Source organism: Podarcis vaucheri, assembly GCF_965113315.1.
Source record: "Podarcis vaucheri genome assembly, chromosome: 12".
NCBI classification, from domain to species: Eukaryota; Metazoa; Chordata; class Lepidosauria; order Squamata; family Lacertidae; genus Podarcis; species Podarcis vaucheri.
In genome coordinates, this window is record NC_138750.1 from 41,320,031 (window position 1) to 41,336,468 (window position 16,438).

Sequence of the window (16,438 nt, forward strand, 5' to 3'; positions counted from 1 at the left end):
ATCATCTGACTATGATTGCCAGATCTTGAAATCACAAACTCTAGCAACTGGGCTGGGTCTCAGATTAGAACTCTCTGGCCAGAGACAGGAACCTAGAGCAGGTCTGGTAATCAAACCTCAAAACTGGCACAGTATTCACTTAAGGTTTACAGCTTTACAAGAGGAAAAGTAATGGTCCTTCCTCTCATTGTTCTAGCAACTGGCCCTGAAACAAGCAACCTTGTCAGGCTCGTTTTATGGTGTTTGAACCAAAGATTGAACCAAGAGAGACAGCTTGAAACAAGTCTGAATTTGGAAAGAGTTGTAAGCAAACAGAGGCAGAAAACCTGAGGCATTTTAGCTACAGTTAGCTAAAACTGAGCTGCAACAGTTTTTTATCTGGGAATCTGATGCAGAATTTGTAATTGTGCAGTCTGCAATAGAATCTGATTCCTTCCAACATCTGGTGCATGTTCCCTCGTTGGAAAAAAAGCAAACCTCTGTAAGTTAGAAGTGGAAGAATTTGTGGCCCTGCAGATGTTGTTGGTCAATGGTCAGGGGTGATGGGAGCTGGAGTCTAGCAACATCTGGAGGATGAAGGGGTCCCCATCCCTGCTTCTGGACTTACTGTCATTTGGGATAGGGGGAAGCTTTTTGAAGAATATGAAGCTGCCTGACACCAAGAAAGATACTTGACCCATCTAAACCAGTGCTGTAATTGGAAGCAGTTCTTCAAATTCTCAGGCACATCTTTCATACCTGGAATTCTTTTAATCGCAGTTGCAAACTATAGAACCTGGACCCTTCATAAAAAACCATGTGCTCCATAATGAACAGTTCATTCTTCCAAGCAGTATTTTACACTAAAAAGTAGATTCTTGGGCCAACAGCAGCATATGAAGCCCTGGCTACATGCATCAATTTCATCTCCTTGTCTATCTCCTACCTCTGAATCTCAGCCTAGAGAAGAATAGGCAAGGCATTGTTAAGTGCTTCATAATTTTAATTCAGAAGTTTGCGTTTGTTAGCAGAAAACACTGCTAGGTTGGAAGAGTTTGATGCTACTGATTGGGTTTCAACTATTTAATTATTAACTAAAGTTTATCCAGTAGTTAATGGTATAATGTCATTTCTAACACCTAAAATCTAACAGCTTTTATTAACTAACAGCTAAACTACATTCTTCCCAACTTCTGTGTTTGCAATTGTTTTAGAAAGAAGAGTAAATTACAGGTATTGTCCAGTACAAGGTGAAACACCAGAAAAAATTTAAAATGTTTTTCACCTCTCTAGAAAATGTCTTCTTAAGTTGAGCACATTGAATTCTAGTTTTCAAAAGGATACTTTTTATGCAGCCTCATTTTGATGTGGTGGAATTCAGTTACGAATGTGCACAGTGGGAGTCATAAGGGCTACATCATACGTTATTAGACAGCCTTTGCCAACCTGCAGCTGCCTTCCTGACCATTGGCCTTGCTGTCTAGAGTTGATGGGCACTGTCGTCCACAACATCTATAGGACAGCAGGCTGAGGAAGGCTCTTATAGCATAGTTGCCACTGGAATCCATTTCTGCGTGGCAGAGTTTAATCTGAAGGCTGCAGTATTTGTAAGTACCCATCTGCACCACGACTTTATGAGGGAGATGGTGCATGAGTTTCCATGTGATTTGTGGGTTTTCCACAAATCTGAGTCGTTTAATAAGTGCCACAACCCTATGAATAATCCACAATAGGTGAGATTCAGTGGCAGCCACACTGCTTGTGTATGAAACTGCATTCATTTATATGCAGCGTGGTGCACCAGCTCAAAAACTGCATTGAAGTTTTGAATAAATGCCATAAACATTTTGCAGTGGGACAGTTCTCTTTGAAAAACAATTACCATACCTTGTTTCAGGGTTTTTTAAAAATTATAACAGGCAAATAAAGATGGCATTCATCCTTGCAATTTAATATCACATGTAATAATATCACAGACTGCATATGCATGTTGTTTGCATAAATATGGGTATTGCAGACAATTTCCTTTACTTAATGAGAAACTATTTTGACAGCGTTGCTTGCCAACATGGAGGTGGTTGAATGAAGGGACTGAAAGTGCAAGTAGATAAATAGGTACCGCTGCTCTGGTTCGCCAGAAGCGGCTTAGTCCTGCTGGCCACATGACCCGGAAGCTGTATGCCGGCTCCCTCGGCCAATAAAGCGAGATGAGCACTGCAACCCCAGAGTCATCCATGACTGGACCTAACGGTCAGGGGTCCCTTTACCCTTTACCTTACAACAATATCAGCATAAGGTAAAGGTTTCCAGGGCAAAACTCCCCACATATTCTTTCACAACTCACCACATATAAACTGAATTGGCATGGTCTCATGAGTAGATTAGTCCATCTCATCTTGTGAACACTTGAATCAGGCATGACAGTCTTTTTATTAACACCAATTTGAAGTCCATGCTCTGGCAAAATGAATAGCTAACTGGCCTGAACTGCCCAGGTCAAACTGAGGCCATTCTATGGCTACCACTCTCACAGAAAAATGGCCAGGAGACAAAACAGCTGCTGGTCTGATATTTTCCTTCTCTTGGGTAAAACAGAATAATAGAAATGAAGAGCTTTCTATTCTTTAACTTCTGTACTTATGAGTTACTTATTATGTTCGAGATGTTATGCTAGAGACATTGTCCTCTGACATTTGAGAACAAAACTCTCTAAAAGCAGTTTAAATATACTTCCCTTAGACAATAAAAAAAAATTATGCACAATACAATGGACGCAGCATACCTTCAATGGTCAACTTCAGTAGCAAAATACATTGTAGCCCTTAGACACCAATCTATGTAAATAACAATCTATTTAAAAAACATCTTACTTGGGGGTTTACATTTCCCTCTCTCTGACCTGGATCTTTTTTTAAACACACATACACCCACACCAGTCCTGATTTTAATTATATGGAGGAAAAACAAGAGATAAATGGTCATAAATATCCATACTTTGAGTACATAGAAAAATATATTCTTCCCATACATCCCCTTTTCATAATATGTTGGATACTATGAATGCAGAATGGAAGTAACTTACATTGATACTGATTTTTATTTTTTATTTTTGCATAAACAATTAGGAATATGTCTCAGCAAATTTGTTTCCATGCACTACTTGCTGGGCTTGAAGAAATGCACTGGTTCAAGGGATAAATTCCGACAACTAAACTCATTGTATTTCCCTTTTGCTCTTTCATTTTTGTTACCTTGTGTTAATAATAATTGGCTTGATCCAAACATTCCCTTCAACTGACAGAATGCATCTTCCATCAAATGAGTCTTTCCATCAAAGGAAGGAAACCTTTGGACCCAACCCTATAATACTGTAAAGTTATTCACCAGCATTATCTTGTAATCCTTACAACAGCCCTTCAATACAGTGGTGCCCCGCAAGACGAACGCCTCGCAAGACGGAAAACCCACTAGACGAAAGGGTTTTCCGTTTTGGAGGCGCTTCGCAAAACGAATTTCCCTATGGGCTTCCTTTGCAAGACGAAAGCCCATAGGGAAATCTCTGGGACAGCGGGGAAGCACAGCACGTCTTCCCCACTGTCCTCGGACCTCCTCCAAAGGCTGGCGGTGGGGCGGAAAGCCCTTCTCCCGCGCCAGCCTTCGGAAGGCTCCTCCGAAGGCTGGCGGTGGGGAGAAAAGCCCTTCTCCCCGCGCCAGCCTTCGGATGGCTGTCCTGAAGACTTGCGGTGGGAGGAGGGTTTTCCTTCCCACTGCCAACATTCAGAATGCTGTTCTGAATGTTGGCGGTGGGGAGGAAAAACCCTCCTCCCACCGCAAGCCCCGGGAACAGAGGAGAAGCACTGCGCCCCTTCCCCTCTGTTCCCGTACCTGTCCTGAAGGCTTGCGGTGGGGAGAAAAGCCCTTCTCCGCACCGCCAGCCTGGCAAGCGGTTTCCATAGGAACGCATTAATTGATTTTCAATGCATTCCTATGGGAAACCGTGCTTCGCAAGACGAAAAACTCGCAAGAAGAAAAAACTTGCGGAACGAATTAATTTCGTCTTGCGAGGCACCACTGTATTGGTCTCCCCATTTGCAGATAAGGAACTGAGGTTGAGTGAGAGTGACTTAAGTAAGGCCAGCAGGTGAGCTTGTGGGAGAAGTGAGATTTGAATCAGGGGCTCCCCTGGTTCAAAGCTCAGCCTCTAATCCACTACACCACACCAGCTCTCAACAGCTCCTAAAAAGTTTAGGAACACCCAACAAGTGTTTTGTGATCCAATGAGTATTAATTAGAAATGATAAAATAAGACAGCAGTGCAACCGATATAATTTTTTAAAAAAAGAAAACGTTGGGAAATAATGGTTTTGTATTTTTTACTTTGTGGGAAGACAAAGTTTCTCAGGTGGATGCCATGCTTCAGTTATTGAGTAAATCCTTGAGTTATATTCACAAAGCTAGAAATTTACTAATATCTAATAATCTTTTTCTTGAACTAAGCCTCTGGAAAAAATCACATTCTTTGCCAGTCAGGTCCCAAATCCAAGCCCCAATTCATGAAGTAATCCCTACCACCAATCCATTATACCAGAGATGGAAAACCTGTGGCTGTCCAGATGTGGCTGGGCTCCAGTTCCCTTCATCCCTGGCCAAAACATCTGGAAGGCTACATATTTGCCATCCCTGTACTGAACCATTACACGTAAAGGGTACAATTATATGTCATTGCAAAGTTCTCAGGACAGACCCTTACAACAACAACAAAACAGATATATGTGTTTTGGTTTTCCTTGTTAACCACTGACTCTATATGTATATATATATATGTATGTAGCCAACTGCTGCCTTTTTATATATATTTCAAGTCACCTATATGTTATTTTCTCTTTTACGGTTTTATTTGTACAATGCCTAATAAAGGTTTGATTTCAATCAATCATATATGTGTTTTGAAGACAGTGCTTTGAAGACAGTAATTTCTATACAAACAGTGTTAATACAAGGGGAAATAGAAAAGGTTGGAATTAACAAAATAGAAAATGCACTCTAAAATTGTTTCTAACTGTGCAAAAAGGCACAGCTATTGTCATGGAGATCATTCCAACTGGTAGTTTGGGAGGACTAACATGAATTGGGACTATGGATGAGAGAAAATGAAAGCTTCAGGGAAGAATACAGTAGACTGGACAGCTGTGTGTCAGGAAGCTTCCGGCATTAAGTACAAGATACGTTTTGTTTAAGGCTGCCAGGCAGTTGTAAGCAACTTCTGAGCATGTCATTTATCACAACAACAAAAGATTTGTTCTGTTAACTTGGATTTTTAATTACTCGGACCTTAACACCAAGGTATAACCTCTTACAATTTCAAAGTCACACAATAAAAAAGACCAGCTGCTTTGTGATTAAAACTTAAGTGGGAAATGCAGCCTCCTGTAAAGGCAGAAACCTATCCGGGAGCTAATTAGTAGAAACCTTTACATGATTACAAGCACCAGGCTTCCACCAACAAGTTTTTCTATATCCGTTTAAGCAGCACACTTTGGGAACTCTGTGCTTCTTGGACTTGTTAGAGGAATTGTGTGTTGACTTCCAGAAAGGAGCACTGATTGTTACATTAACAGGGAAGTAATGAAGATGTGGTCTTAAAAGTACGTTTGTAAAGCTTAAGTAAATCAAAATAAAGCTCAGAAGTACTAACGGTGAGTATTAATTAACAAACTCAATGTAATTTGCTGGAAGCATTCCAGTTTTCCCAGTTCTCTGAACAGTACCATACATCCAACCATCGTCAATTGGTTGCACATTGATGATGTAGTCTCCATCCCTGAATGAAACTTCATCTTCATCTTGGGCACTATAGTCATACATTGCTCTATATGTTCTCTGTGAAAAGAAAGGAGAGGAGAGTCCATTAAACACAATTCACAGACTTTCCAACAAACCAGTCTCTACAAACCTACATTATATGTCACCAGCAATGCGGGTTGTATAGATCAGCAAATTTTCAAATTGCAAAGAAATTATTCTTCATGGAGCTAGGGATAGTCTTGAGTACGCAGCCCTGAATGTTAGAAACACTTTTGAAATATGCATTGTCACTTGCCTGGTCGTCATAAAATAAGCTAAGATATCCATATTTGGGGAGAATACCATTGGTATGAACTGGCACTTTAAAAGCACACAATATAACATACCAATTATATGTCACAATACTCTAAATCAGGCAAATTCAATGATCAACTATATTGTGAGGAGGATTTTCACCCTTTTCCTGCCATTAATTGTACTGTATATAACCACACATATTACACATAGATATGTACACATTATTGTTGGGGAGTTTTTTAGATATTCACCATAAAGATGTGGTCACGTTTGCTAGCTAAACTTAGTGATCAGTCAGGGAAGACAGTATTTCAAAATGTATTCTTAAGCAACCACAATTTCCTAAACACATTTATGCCAACGCAAGTATAGAAGAATCTGTTGGGAGTCGCCCAGATTGGCTGGGGCAACCCAGTCACATGGGTGGGATTGTATTTTATTTTATTTTATTTTATTTTAATTATTATTATTATTATTATTATTATTATTATTATTATTATTATTCCACCCAAGATTCCAGCTTGTCCACACTTATGCTTGTGCAGCTGCTTTAACCTGGTTTTTCTGCAGATATTTGTTCTAATTCAGCAGTAAAGAGTGGGTTTTCCCGGGGAAAGTGGCAAGACAAATGAAAAACTGCTCAGATCCATGCCAAAAAGGTATGGGAGAAGTGGATGTATGGATGGGTCCTATGATGCATTCGGGGGTGGAAATGCTTGCAGCAATATTTCATTGTTTACAGAAAGCTTTTAACTCAGAGTTTGAAGATCCTAACAATTTTACACATTTATTCACTGCCGTTCAAAGCAGTTTATGGTGGGTTTTTGGTAGTGTTTTAATCCATCATTCTTCATCAAGCTGAGGTTGTGTTGTGTGTTTTTTAAGTGTCAGTTTCCAGCCATATGCCAGAAACATCAAGAGATAGTCGGAATATCAAATACTGTATTAGAAGGTGTGGGAATGCGATTCTTTACTGTATCTTATGATTCTGGGACAGCCTGATGCCCTTCAGAAGTTTAGGAATATGGCTCCTTTCAGCTCCAGACAGCACAGCGACGCTGTGAAAAACTTCTAAAACTTTTTAGAAACTTATTATGATCTGGGTATAACTGAGAAACAAAGCTCAAAGTTCTACATAAGGCAGCTGTCAGGGGAAATCTCCACCATAATTCAATTACAATGTAGTAATTTAACTACTGCATAGATTGCAATATGTAATTGAGATTTGTACTCCTTTAAGGACTTAAAGAGGTCTCTTACAAAAAAAAATCAAGTTTGCTCAGGTTAGGTCTAGAGAACATGTTCATAGCCCATGTGAAAAAGTGCAAGATAAAGGTTTTTTAAGACAGGCTCAGTTATAGAGGAAAAAGGGAAAATAATTGTGTTTGCAGGAGAGAGGCTGCTGTGAAAAGGATTAATTATTTAACTCAATACTCACCAAGGTAGCTGAATGTGGCTGTGAATGCATCGATCTCATAGACGACATACTAGTCTGGTGCATGTAACCATATCCTTGGGGCTGACTTTGTTGATATGCCCCCGGGAGTACAGGGGCTGCATGGCAAAAGAAACATAAATGAATTACTACAAGGGAACATGCTATGGTCATTCATTAAGTGAAGTGATGCTTTCTTCTCCCTTTACAACATCTGCAGGTGTTGGTTTCCTCACTAGGAACTGGAGTAAGCAGAAAGAGCTTCTGTATACACAAAAAAAGCTTGTCTTAGATAGAAAAACTAACTTTAAAATTTGGTGGGGGACTCCCCAGGCACACACCGACACTCCAAACCTGGCAGATGCAAGGAAAAGTGTAATTTACTCAAGGTTATATCTGAATCAAGAGAAAAGCAGCACAAATTTGCCCTGTAAGAGTGAACCAAAAAAAAAAAAATCACATAGCAATGTTGTGTTGTCTACAATTCCACTTCAAAAGAGCTGTACCCCCTTGACTTTTTTATTCTATGAAGCAGTACTTGTTTACAATCTATGGCTACATACCCCAACATGGAAATCAAAGGTTGGTAGATGTGGTTCTGGCCTCACAACCTTCCTACATCTTGCTGATCAACTACCCAGAGAGTCACAAGAGGTGCATTCACACCTCTCTTCGCAGACAGAGCTCACTTCAGCAGTAAAGGAAATTACTTCTGTGCTGTCTACACTACAAATGCAGTGGGCAGCAAACAACTCATATTCACTTTGGGACCAGGGTTCTGCTAAAACAGAAAGACATGCAATCCTTCTACCAAACAAGCAGTTTTATTAACCTAGAACACCACAATGGACACAGATACAAGCTGCTATTATATTAGGTGAGGGAAAACAATTGTTATCAAGGGATCCAAAAGCGCATCAAAAGGTCTCCAGATTCTCTCACCCAAAGGAGTATATCTGTTCCCGAGTTCTTTGGATGTAGGTTAAACCAGGGGTAGCCAGCATAGCTACTTCCAGATGTTGTTGGACTCTGTTCCCATCATCCCTAAGCATTGGCCATATTGGATGGGGCTGGTGGGAGTTGGTGTCCAACAACATCTGGAGAGCACCACATTGGCTACCTCCGGATTAGATATTATGGAGACATGAGGATGTTGTCATTTTGGCACCAGTGGGCCCAGTCCTCCCCATTCCTGCAGAAGGATCTAGGTTGCCCTTCTAAAAGTGGAGTGACATTGTGATTTTCTCTTCCTCCATTTATTGATTGAGTAAAAATACACACAAAGGTGGCCGGTATGTTGGTCCATACGAAACAAATGTCCTAAATCTGCTGTTGGGTTATTGGGACCAGCCAAAATGTCACAAAATAGTAGCAAGCTTTTGAGTTGTGGAGAACATTTTATCAAGCAAGATGTTGCCCAAGGCAGCGGGGGGGGGAGAGACACAATGTGGGGGAAGGAGAAAAATTAGCCTGTGTTTTATAGTCACGAGGTCAGGGAGAGAGATATCCCTGGCATATCCCATGCCAAGGATATGTCTCTTTAAGACACACAACTTCTCTAGTATCATTTTCCTTTTAAGCAGGGATGTCATGTCTTCCCAAATACCTTTTTCATCTACAGACTGAGCAACTGATTGGAAGATGTGATCAAGTGGGGAAGCTGAGAAATTTCATTAGTTCATTAGTAACGAACACTAATCTCCATTTCCTGTAAGCATGCAAATCAGTACATGCAACTCAGGCCCACATGCAGCTAAACTTACTGGTTGCACTGAACAATTATCACTCTAAAGAACATTTGCACAAGTGGTCATTATTTCTTTGCTCCCCACCTGCAATTCTATACAGACCCAACGTACCGCTCCTGTACCCAAGACAACCCTATGTCTGTGAGTTATAGGCATTCATAGGTTAGCTAGATCTTTCTGTCTGTCTGTCTGTCTGTCTGTCTGTCTGTTTGTTTGTTTGTTTGTTTTTGAGGCGTCCTCCTGCCTTTTGCCTTTGATCACTTAGACCTAATGAAAACTTTCTTAAACTTTACACACTACATACATGTGCCCGCAGGGATCTTGCAGGAAAGCAAGCAGTCCTGCTCCCAAAGAGATGCAGAGCTGCCAGCTGAATGTTCCATTGCCCAGGGCAAATAACAGGCACAGAGTACTCCTACCCGAGGGTGTGCAAGTCACAGGCAGCACTATACCTGGCCCCATCCTAAGGCAGCTCAGCAGGAAGGAACTGCTTGTCAATTCATCACAGTCCACTTTAAACTCAGTTCCAAAGGGGAGTTTGGCACGAAAAGTGGCAATGTTGCATCATGCAGTATAAGCTGCAGATAATACTACCCAGGATGCCTAGAGCCTTCCACATCCCAGCAGACTGCATAGCGTCTAACCTTGATATTAGGCAGTCAATGCTGGATTTGGTTCATAAAGAGTCCCTCGTGGTGGAGGGATCATCACTGCGTGTCCTTATTTAACCTTGCCCTATAGATATTATTTTATCTATTGCTCAAGACCTTTCTACCCCGCCTGCCTGAAGTCCTATTGACATTCCCATTCCGATGGTATAAACCTTATGTAAAAAAATAAAAGAAATTTTAAAGATCGTTGGTCTTTCCAAGACAGAATACTTTACCATGCAAAACCTTTTTAATTGTATGAGCTCTTTCCCCATGCAGTAAAATCTTCCCCATTTTTCCGAAAAATAACAAAGCCATTACAAATTGCTAGGTTTTTACACATGGTTAAATAAGCAAACAATAACAAAAGACTGCTGTATCATAAAAGCTCCTTGCTCCATTAAGTATGATTAAAATGTGGTTTGGTTTTAATTATCTACTCAACTAGAAAATCTGATGGAATCTTAACTTTGCTTTTATGACTTACTTTCTTTTCACTATGCATCTCAACAGGAAATGCACTGAAATGAACCATGAAGTATATATAATCTAATTGTATAATAGTTGCAAAATCATAAAGCCTGGAAAGTAACAATTTGAACAAAGAGATCCTTTGATCTACAAAACCATTCATAAAATATTCTAATATTAGAGCCTACTAAACAGGCCAGCTAGAAACCCTTTATGTGTCTGAATGGGGGAATGTTTGCCGCTTTATTACATAAATGCACACAGATTCCATTAGGCTGAGAAGTCTTGCCTACCCAACCCCTTTCGCTGATGTATAGGTAGCTCATAAAATATCGTATCCAAGATGCACCATCCATGGGACCACAATGCAGTCGCTACATTAATGGAAACACATGTACTATTATATATATTCAAAATTCTGTGGTAGCCCCCTAACTGTGAAATGTTTTCTCAGGATGGTTTTATTTTCCTTAATTTCATTGCATTGTTGGTTTTTGGCACTTTTTATAATTTTGCATTCCTTTGTATTTGTGCCTTACAACAAAGGGATACTTCTCAGACTTAGTTCACTGGAACTGCAAAACATTTGTTAGTGGCTGGATCTCTCTCATTTATATATATATATATTTGAATCGCAACTTATGTCAACTACAACTGAAGAAAGGTATTCAGGACTTTACAGAAATGTAGTAAGCAAGATAACTCATTATGGGAGAGGACCTTCTTTTCAGATTAACACATTTATTTTAAGAGGTGTTTCATAATAGAAAATACAGTTTATCACTAATGGGCTTGAACTCGGCAAATTTCAGAGACCCAAATATTAAATTCCAAATAAGAAACACATAGTTGTCAGATGCTAATGGGAGCGCTAAAGCTATTCAGTTTTAAGACGAAATACCTCCCTGAAATGACAAGGCATAGTTTAAATGGCCTGGAAATATAGTCAAGAAGAATAGAAGATTGCAATGAATATTTCATAGACATATTTAAGTGTAATGCAAAATCCACTTTAAAGCACAGACACAACAACAAGCATGCTTATTAAGCTCTCCATGTATATTCATTTAAGGAAATGGTTGGCAACTTTGTTCAGAACACTGGCATGAAGATTGAATGAGCTGGGACTTTGCCAGCATATACCAGAATTCCAATAAAAGCATGCAAGAAACACGGGGAAGCCTGAACTATCAGTCCTCAGTCTACAAGTTGCTCTGTGATAATGTGTGTTAAGAATGTGATTTACAGTGGAGCACAAACCTTTAATTTAAATGATCAGGGGCCCTGCAAACACAATAGCAGAAAGTATAAAATAATTCAAGAGTTGGGTACTTGCCCCTCTCAGTGACTTAGATGCTGTGTACTCCTACAAAATACCCAACACAATACAGAATACGCACATAGACAGACAAACACATATGGTATGGGTGTGTGGGTGTGCGTGGGTGTAGGACTGCGCAACATAACTGCTTGTAACACTGTGCTGGCATCCTAAATCAACTAAAACATTGCACCTCTTGCTGTGCAATAACAGCACATGGCAAAGACCATGAACACCTTTCAAACATAGTTGACCAAAACTACATTAGACAGCCCCGGTCTCTATGTTCTCCTCACACTATCCAATGAGCTTGTACTTGGGACAAAGGTAATAAATAGACTGACCCCCTTCCTTTCCCCACCTCCCCACTTAAAGTCACATATTTGAAGTTATTTGCACTCTACACAGCTGAAGTCAGAGGTGGATGAACTTCATTAAAACAAACAAAAAATATTTTATTTAACAAGGATGTTAATAGCTAACCAAGAAGAGGCATTAAGACCTGTGAATCAAACACTGCATGCAAAAAAACAAACAAACCAAAATCTTACTGGCTATCTCAAGGGCTCTTTGACATCAATACAAATACTTCTCTTAGACAGCTGTTTGTTTACTGGGCAAACCTGGGTTGCTGAGTTAACCTGGAGATGTGCAAGGAAACAGGCACACTGTGACTGTTAATCAGAAGGGAACAGAGGACATCTATGGGTACCTCCTTCGTTAGATGGCCTTGTTACCTCACTGGAACAAGAAAACATAGAGCCCTCTGATTTGTCATCTCCAACGCCAGAAGTACTGGTAGAACGGAAATGCTGTTTACTGTAACGTCTTGCTTTTTCTACGAGGGGAAACACAATACTGCAGTAAATAGCTATAGGACAGATGAGTAAAGTAAGAGAGAGCTACTTTATTTGTTTGTTTTTATTCAAATAACAGGGCTGACAACTTGGGTACTTCCCATGCCAGCAACATCTTGTGCAAAACTGCCCCAAGATACTAATAACTGGAATCTGTGAGCTCACTAAAATGTGCAAGTATGGGAAACTGTTCGCACAAGAATGCCGCTGTTGGATTATGGCTAGGGCTACGCACGGACTGTTCCCACAAATACTGGTACAGCTGTGACCAGTGGTGCCAACTTGAATACAGTATTGGGAAGGCCAGGTAAGCCCCACCCCACATAATCAATCACATGACATGACTTGTGCATACCATTTGAATGGCAATATCCATCAACTTGGGGAGGGCAGCCCCCTCAAATATTTTATTGGTGGGGGTGAAGGGACCTTGGCCTCTAAGAGCTGGGCTCCTATGGCTGTGACATAAGACATTTTACTGCCCAAAGGGAAATTGTGTTGCTTACCCTTAAGAGGAACCATGGAGAAACTTGCTGTAATGTGGATTATAACTCCCCTGTGATCCTTAGGTGAAGGGCAGTATAGAATTTTTGTGTGTGTGTGTGTATGTGTGTGTGTGTAAAATCATAGCAGCAAGCAGATTATATTTAGTTATTCAGTTATTTAAAGGATACAATGGATAGCTCATGGAGGCTATGTGTTGTTCTTTTTGAGATGTGGTATTAAATGGTTTGCGTTTAACCACAGAATCTAGGCAGCTGATAGAAAACCCACAAGACCTATCACCGACTTTAAATTGCATTCTGGATCATTCTATAAGCCAAGCCACGTGATCCATAGCAAAAATTAAACTAACCATTGCCTTGAAATTAAATAAATTTCATAATTGGAATAAACACCCAGTGCTTAAATTAGACAGTAGTGGGCATTAGATCTGCAGCCTTTAGGCCAGTCCAGACATCAGTAAATTGCCTCAGGAAACGCAAACATGTGGAGTAAATGAAGCCTCACTCAGTGAATTAGTGCACAGGCCAATGACAATTCACATGAATGCGGCCACCCCATTAAAAAAATTGCTTCTGTGCTCACACAAATCAGTTCTGAAAAGCAGCAACTACATCATTAGATGGGCTGGTCAAATATGACTTGACTACAATCAAGCACTGGAGAAGATCATGTTAAACAATACCCGAAAGCATATGTAGACTCCTAGACTGAATATTATCTTCCAAAGGGTCAATGTCGAAGATGGAGCCAGGATCTGTGCGCCAAACTTTGAGGTCTTTTCCAAAAAGGAACAGTAAAACAGTTGGGGGAAGAAAGTAAAAGCACAAAGATGTTATCAGGGAAGACATAAATAATCCCTGGGGGCAATGGAGATGGATTTTACCATGGATTTGACCATGGGGAAAATAACATGTGAAAAAGTGTGAGATATGATTTGTGGCTTCATAGTTTCATAAATACTATCCAACATTGCAGAAATAACTTTACAAGATTCTTAGTGTGGTACTGAAGGAAAAGAATGAATGCATCTCATTTTCATTTCAATGCACAGGTCAGCACTTATAGTTTGCAAATAAAAATAACACGACTTTTCCAACAATAAAAATCTCATCATACCAGGTATTAAAATCATGGAGCTGAATTCCTTTTCTGCTAATCTACGTGAAAAAGTCAAATGGCAATTTCTTCTGTGATTACTTTCATTTTTTAAAAAGAAAGTTAAGAATGTTAATAATTGGCTGCTCATATTAACAATTTAAGTACTTTTTATATTGTGTCTCTCTCTTTCTTTACCTTTCAGCCTTTGTAGAGCAAATTAATGTTTGATTAAAATACCTTTCATCTTATCATCTGTTCTGTTAATTACTATACTCATTACTTCAGAGGTGACTGCAATCAGGAATTCTGCGGCAGACAATTATCGCCTGATAACCCAAAACTGACCTATCGTTTTAATCTTAAGAAGGAACTGCATATGAAACAAAGGTACAAAACATCAAATACAGAGAACACTGCAACTAGAAAGAACAAGATAGTTAGGTAAGTAAGTAAATAACAGAGCAAGATTATTCTGCAGAGCTGGCCCACATAATATATTTGGGTCAGTAAAGCACAGAGTACAAACTTACCCACAATTATTCCAGGTCTCCTGTCCATTTCAACTATATGTGGGTGGACGCCTTTGTAGGCAGCATCACTAACCACCTGGGTGTTTCTTCTCACCCGTTCAGTCACAGGATCGTCCACTATTGGAGTGAAACCTCTGCCTTTCGTCTTCTCAAAATCTTCATGGTATTTGACCTGGAGAGGGGTGGGAAGTTTATTATTTTCTAGGCCAATGACAAGGTGTATTGAGAGCTGTAGAAGATAGGCATTGTCAACATTATTTTTCTTGGGCACTGACATTTTTGCTTATTTCAAGCTGCTAAGCACTGACATGCAATTGTTCCTTGCCGCTACAAGGCCCAATAGATGTGCAATTCCCATTGTCGTCGCTGGTTTTGTTTTTTTAAGATAATTACTTTTTGTATACAGATAAAAAGTCGCATGCAGCCTATTGCATTTAGTGTTACATTCACATGCAAATGATGGTGCTAAACCCTTCAAAATCATCTTACATTTCATTCAATTTCAGTTGTAGAAAGCACAAATGCCCCATATCAATACGTTAGGATAAAATTTCAAATTAGTATGACTTTTCAAGGTATTACAGATATCGATATGCTTTTTAAAAGCCTCCCTCCCCCATTCCTCACATACGGTCATATACACAGCACACTCACACATACACAATCCTTCAGGCAAAGGCAATCATAGCAACCAAATTCAGAATTACACTTGCACACACAAATCAAAAACATGCACAGGCACAAGGCAGTGTGTGTGTGTGTGTATCACCCTCTCCAGTTAAAATCTGCAATGCTGGAACAGAGAGGAACCACGTGAAGTGTCTTTAAGAAGCCACACGAGTGAATGGTTAGGGAAGTCGTTTTATTAGTATAGCAATATGCAACATTTAAATGCAGTTAGCAAACCCCCACCCCAAGAACCACTGTGTAAGGAGGAAAACTCAGTCCAGACTTTAGCGCATCGTGCTAGTTACCTAGATTAATGAAGGGTTCAATCCAATCCAATCTACAGCTACTGTTCTTCAGAACACACTAGCCATGTGAAAAATGTACCCTACCATTGAGATGTTGTTTTGTGTCTCTTTGACATGCCTCAGCTCAGGTGTGTCTAGAATCATACTAGGTCTACCTTTCATCTGTTGCTGATCTCTGCTGTACTTGACCTGCAAAAGACAGCACATGGATTTTTCGAGTGTGCACAACTTGACAGGAAAATCATGCTGAATGTCACAAGCAACTGATATTCTTTTACTGTTCTATCCCAAAATGAACAGGCATTGTGGAGATGTGGTAATGCGCATTGCACTGGTCTACCCATTCAAAGTCATTGGCCTTCACTACAATTCATAACCGACTAGTTAATAATACATGATACAAAAAATGTAGTAAACATTGGCAAAGTCATTAAAAAACAAAGTGGAGAAACAAGAAAAACACATATGGAACCTACTGCTTCATTATTAGCAGTCACTAGGCCAAAAGGATAAATACACATTTCTGTAGTACTCTTAAAGATTCAAAATTAATTTATTAAGGACATAATTTGTTAAGGGCATGATGCACTCATCACAGAAAACTTAAATTCTTTATTAATCCAAAACAATAAAAAGAAACAAGGAAAAAACAAAGGACTTGCCGAGCTGATAATTTCTTGATTCTTCTTGACTCTCTCCATCTCAGGAGTGACACTGACAGCAGTTGCTTTACCAGGTTGCACTTTATAGTAAGCCTATTAATTTC

At 39.7% G+C, this 16,438-nt stretch overlaps 1 protein-coding gene across 9 annotated transcripts in view; it reads right to left on the bottom strand.

Annotated features, from left to right (window-relative positions):
* Nucleotides 1-5,274: 5,274 nt before the first annotated feature.
* NEBL (nebulette) overlaps nt 5,275-16,438 on the bottom strand; it is a 174,279-nt gene continuing 163,115 nt past the window's right edge. For 4 of the 9 annotated variants that reach the window (XM_082193626.1, XM_082193631.1, XM_082193630.1 and 1 more), the window contains 7 exons: nt 16,335-16,427; nt 15,757-15,861; nt 14,699-14,870; nt 13,753-13,845; nt 12,419-12,544; nt 7,520-7,635; nt 5,275-5,859 (listed from right to left, as the gene is read on the bottom strand). In XM_082193626.1, the coding sequence (XP_082049752.1) occupies nt 5,683-5,859; nt 7,520-7,635; nt 12,419-12,544; nt 13,753-13,845; nt 14,699-14,870; nt 15,757-15,861; nt 16,335-16,427 (882 nt within the window). In that variant the 3' untranslated portion in view covers nt 5,275-5,682. The remainder of the gene's footprint in view (nt 5,860-7,519; nt 7,636-12,418; nt 12,545-13,752; nt 13,846-14,698; nt 14,871-15,756; nt 15,862-16,334; nt 16,428-16,438) is intronic. The other 5 variants (XM_082193628.1, XM_082193627.1, XM_082193632.1 and 2 more) reach the window with 3 other exon arrangements.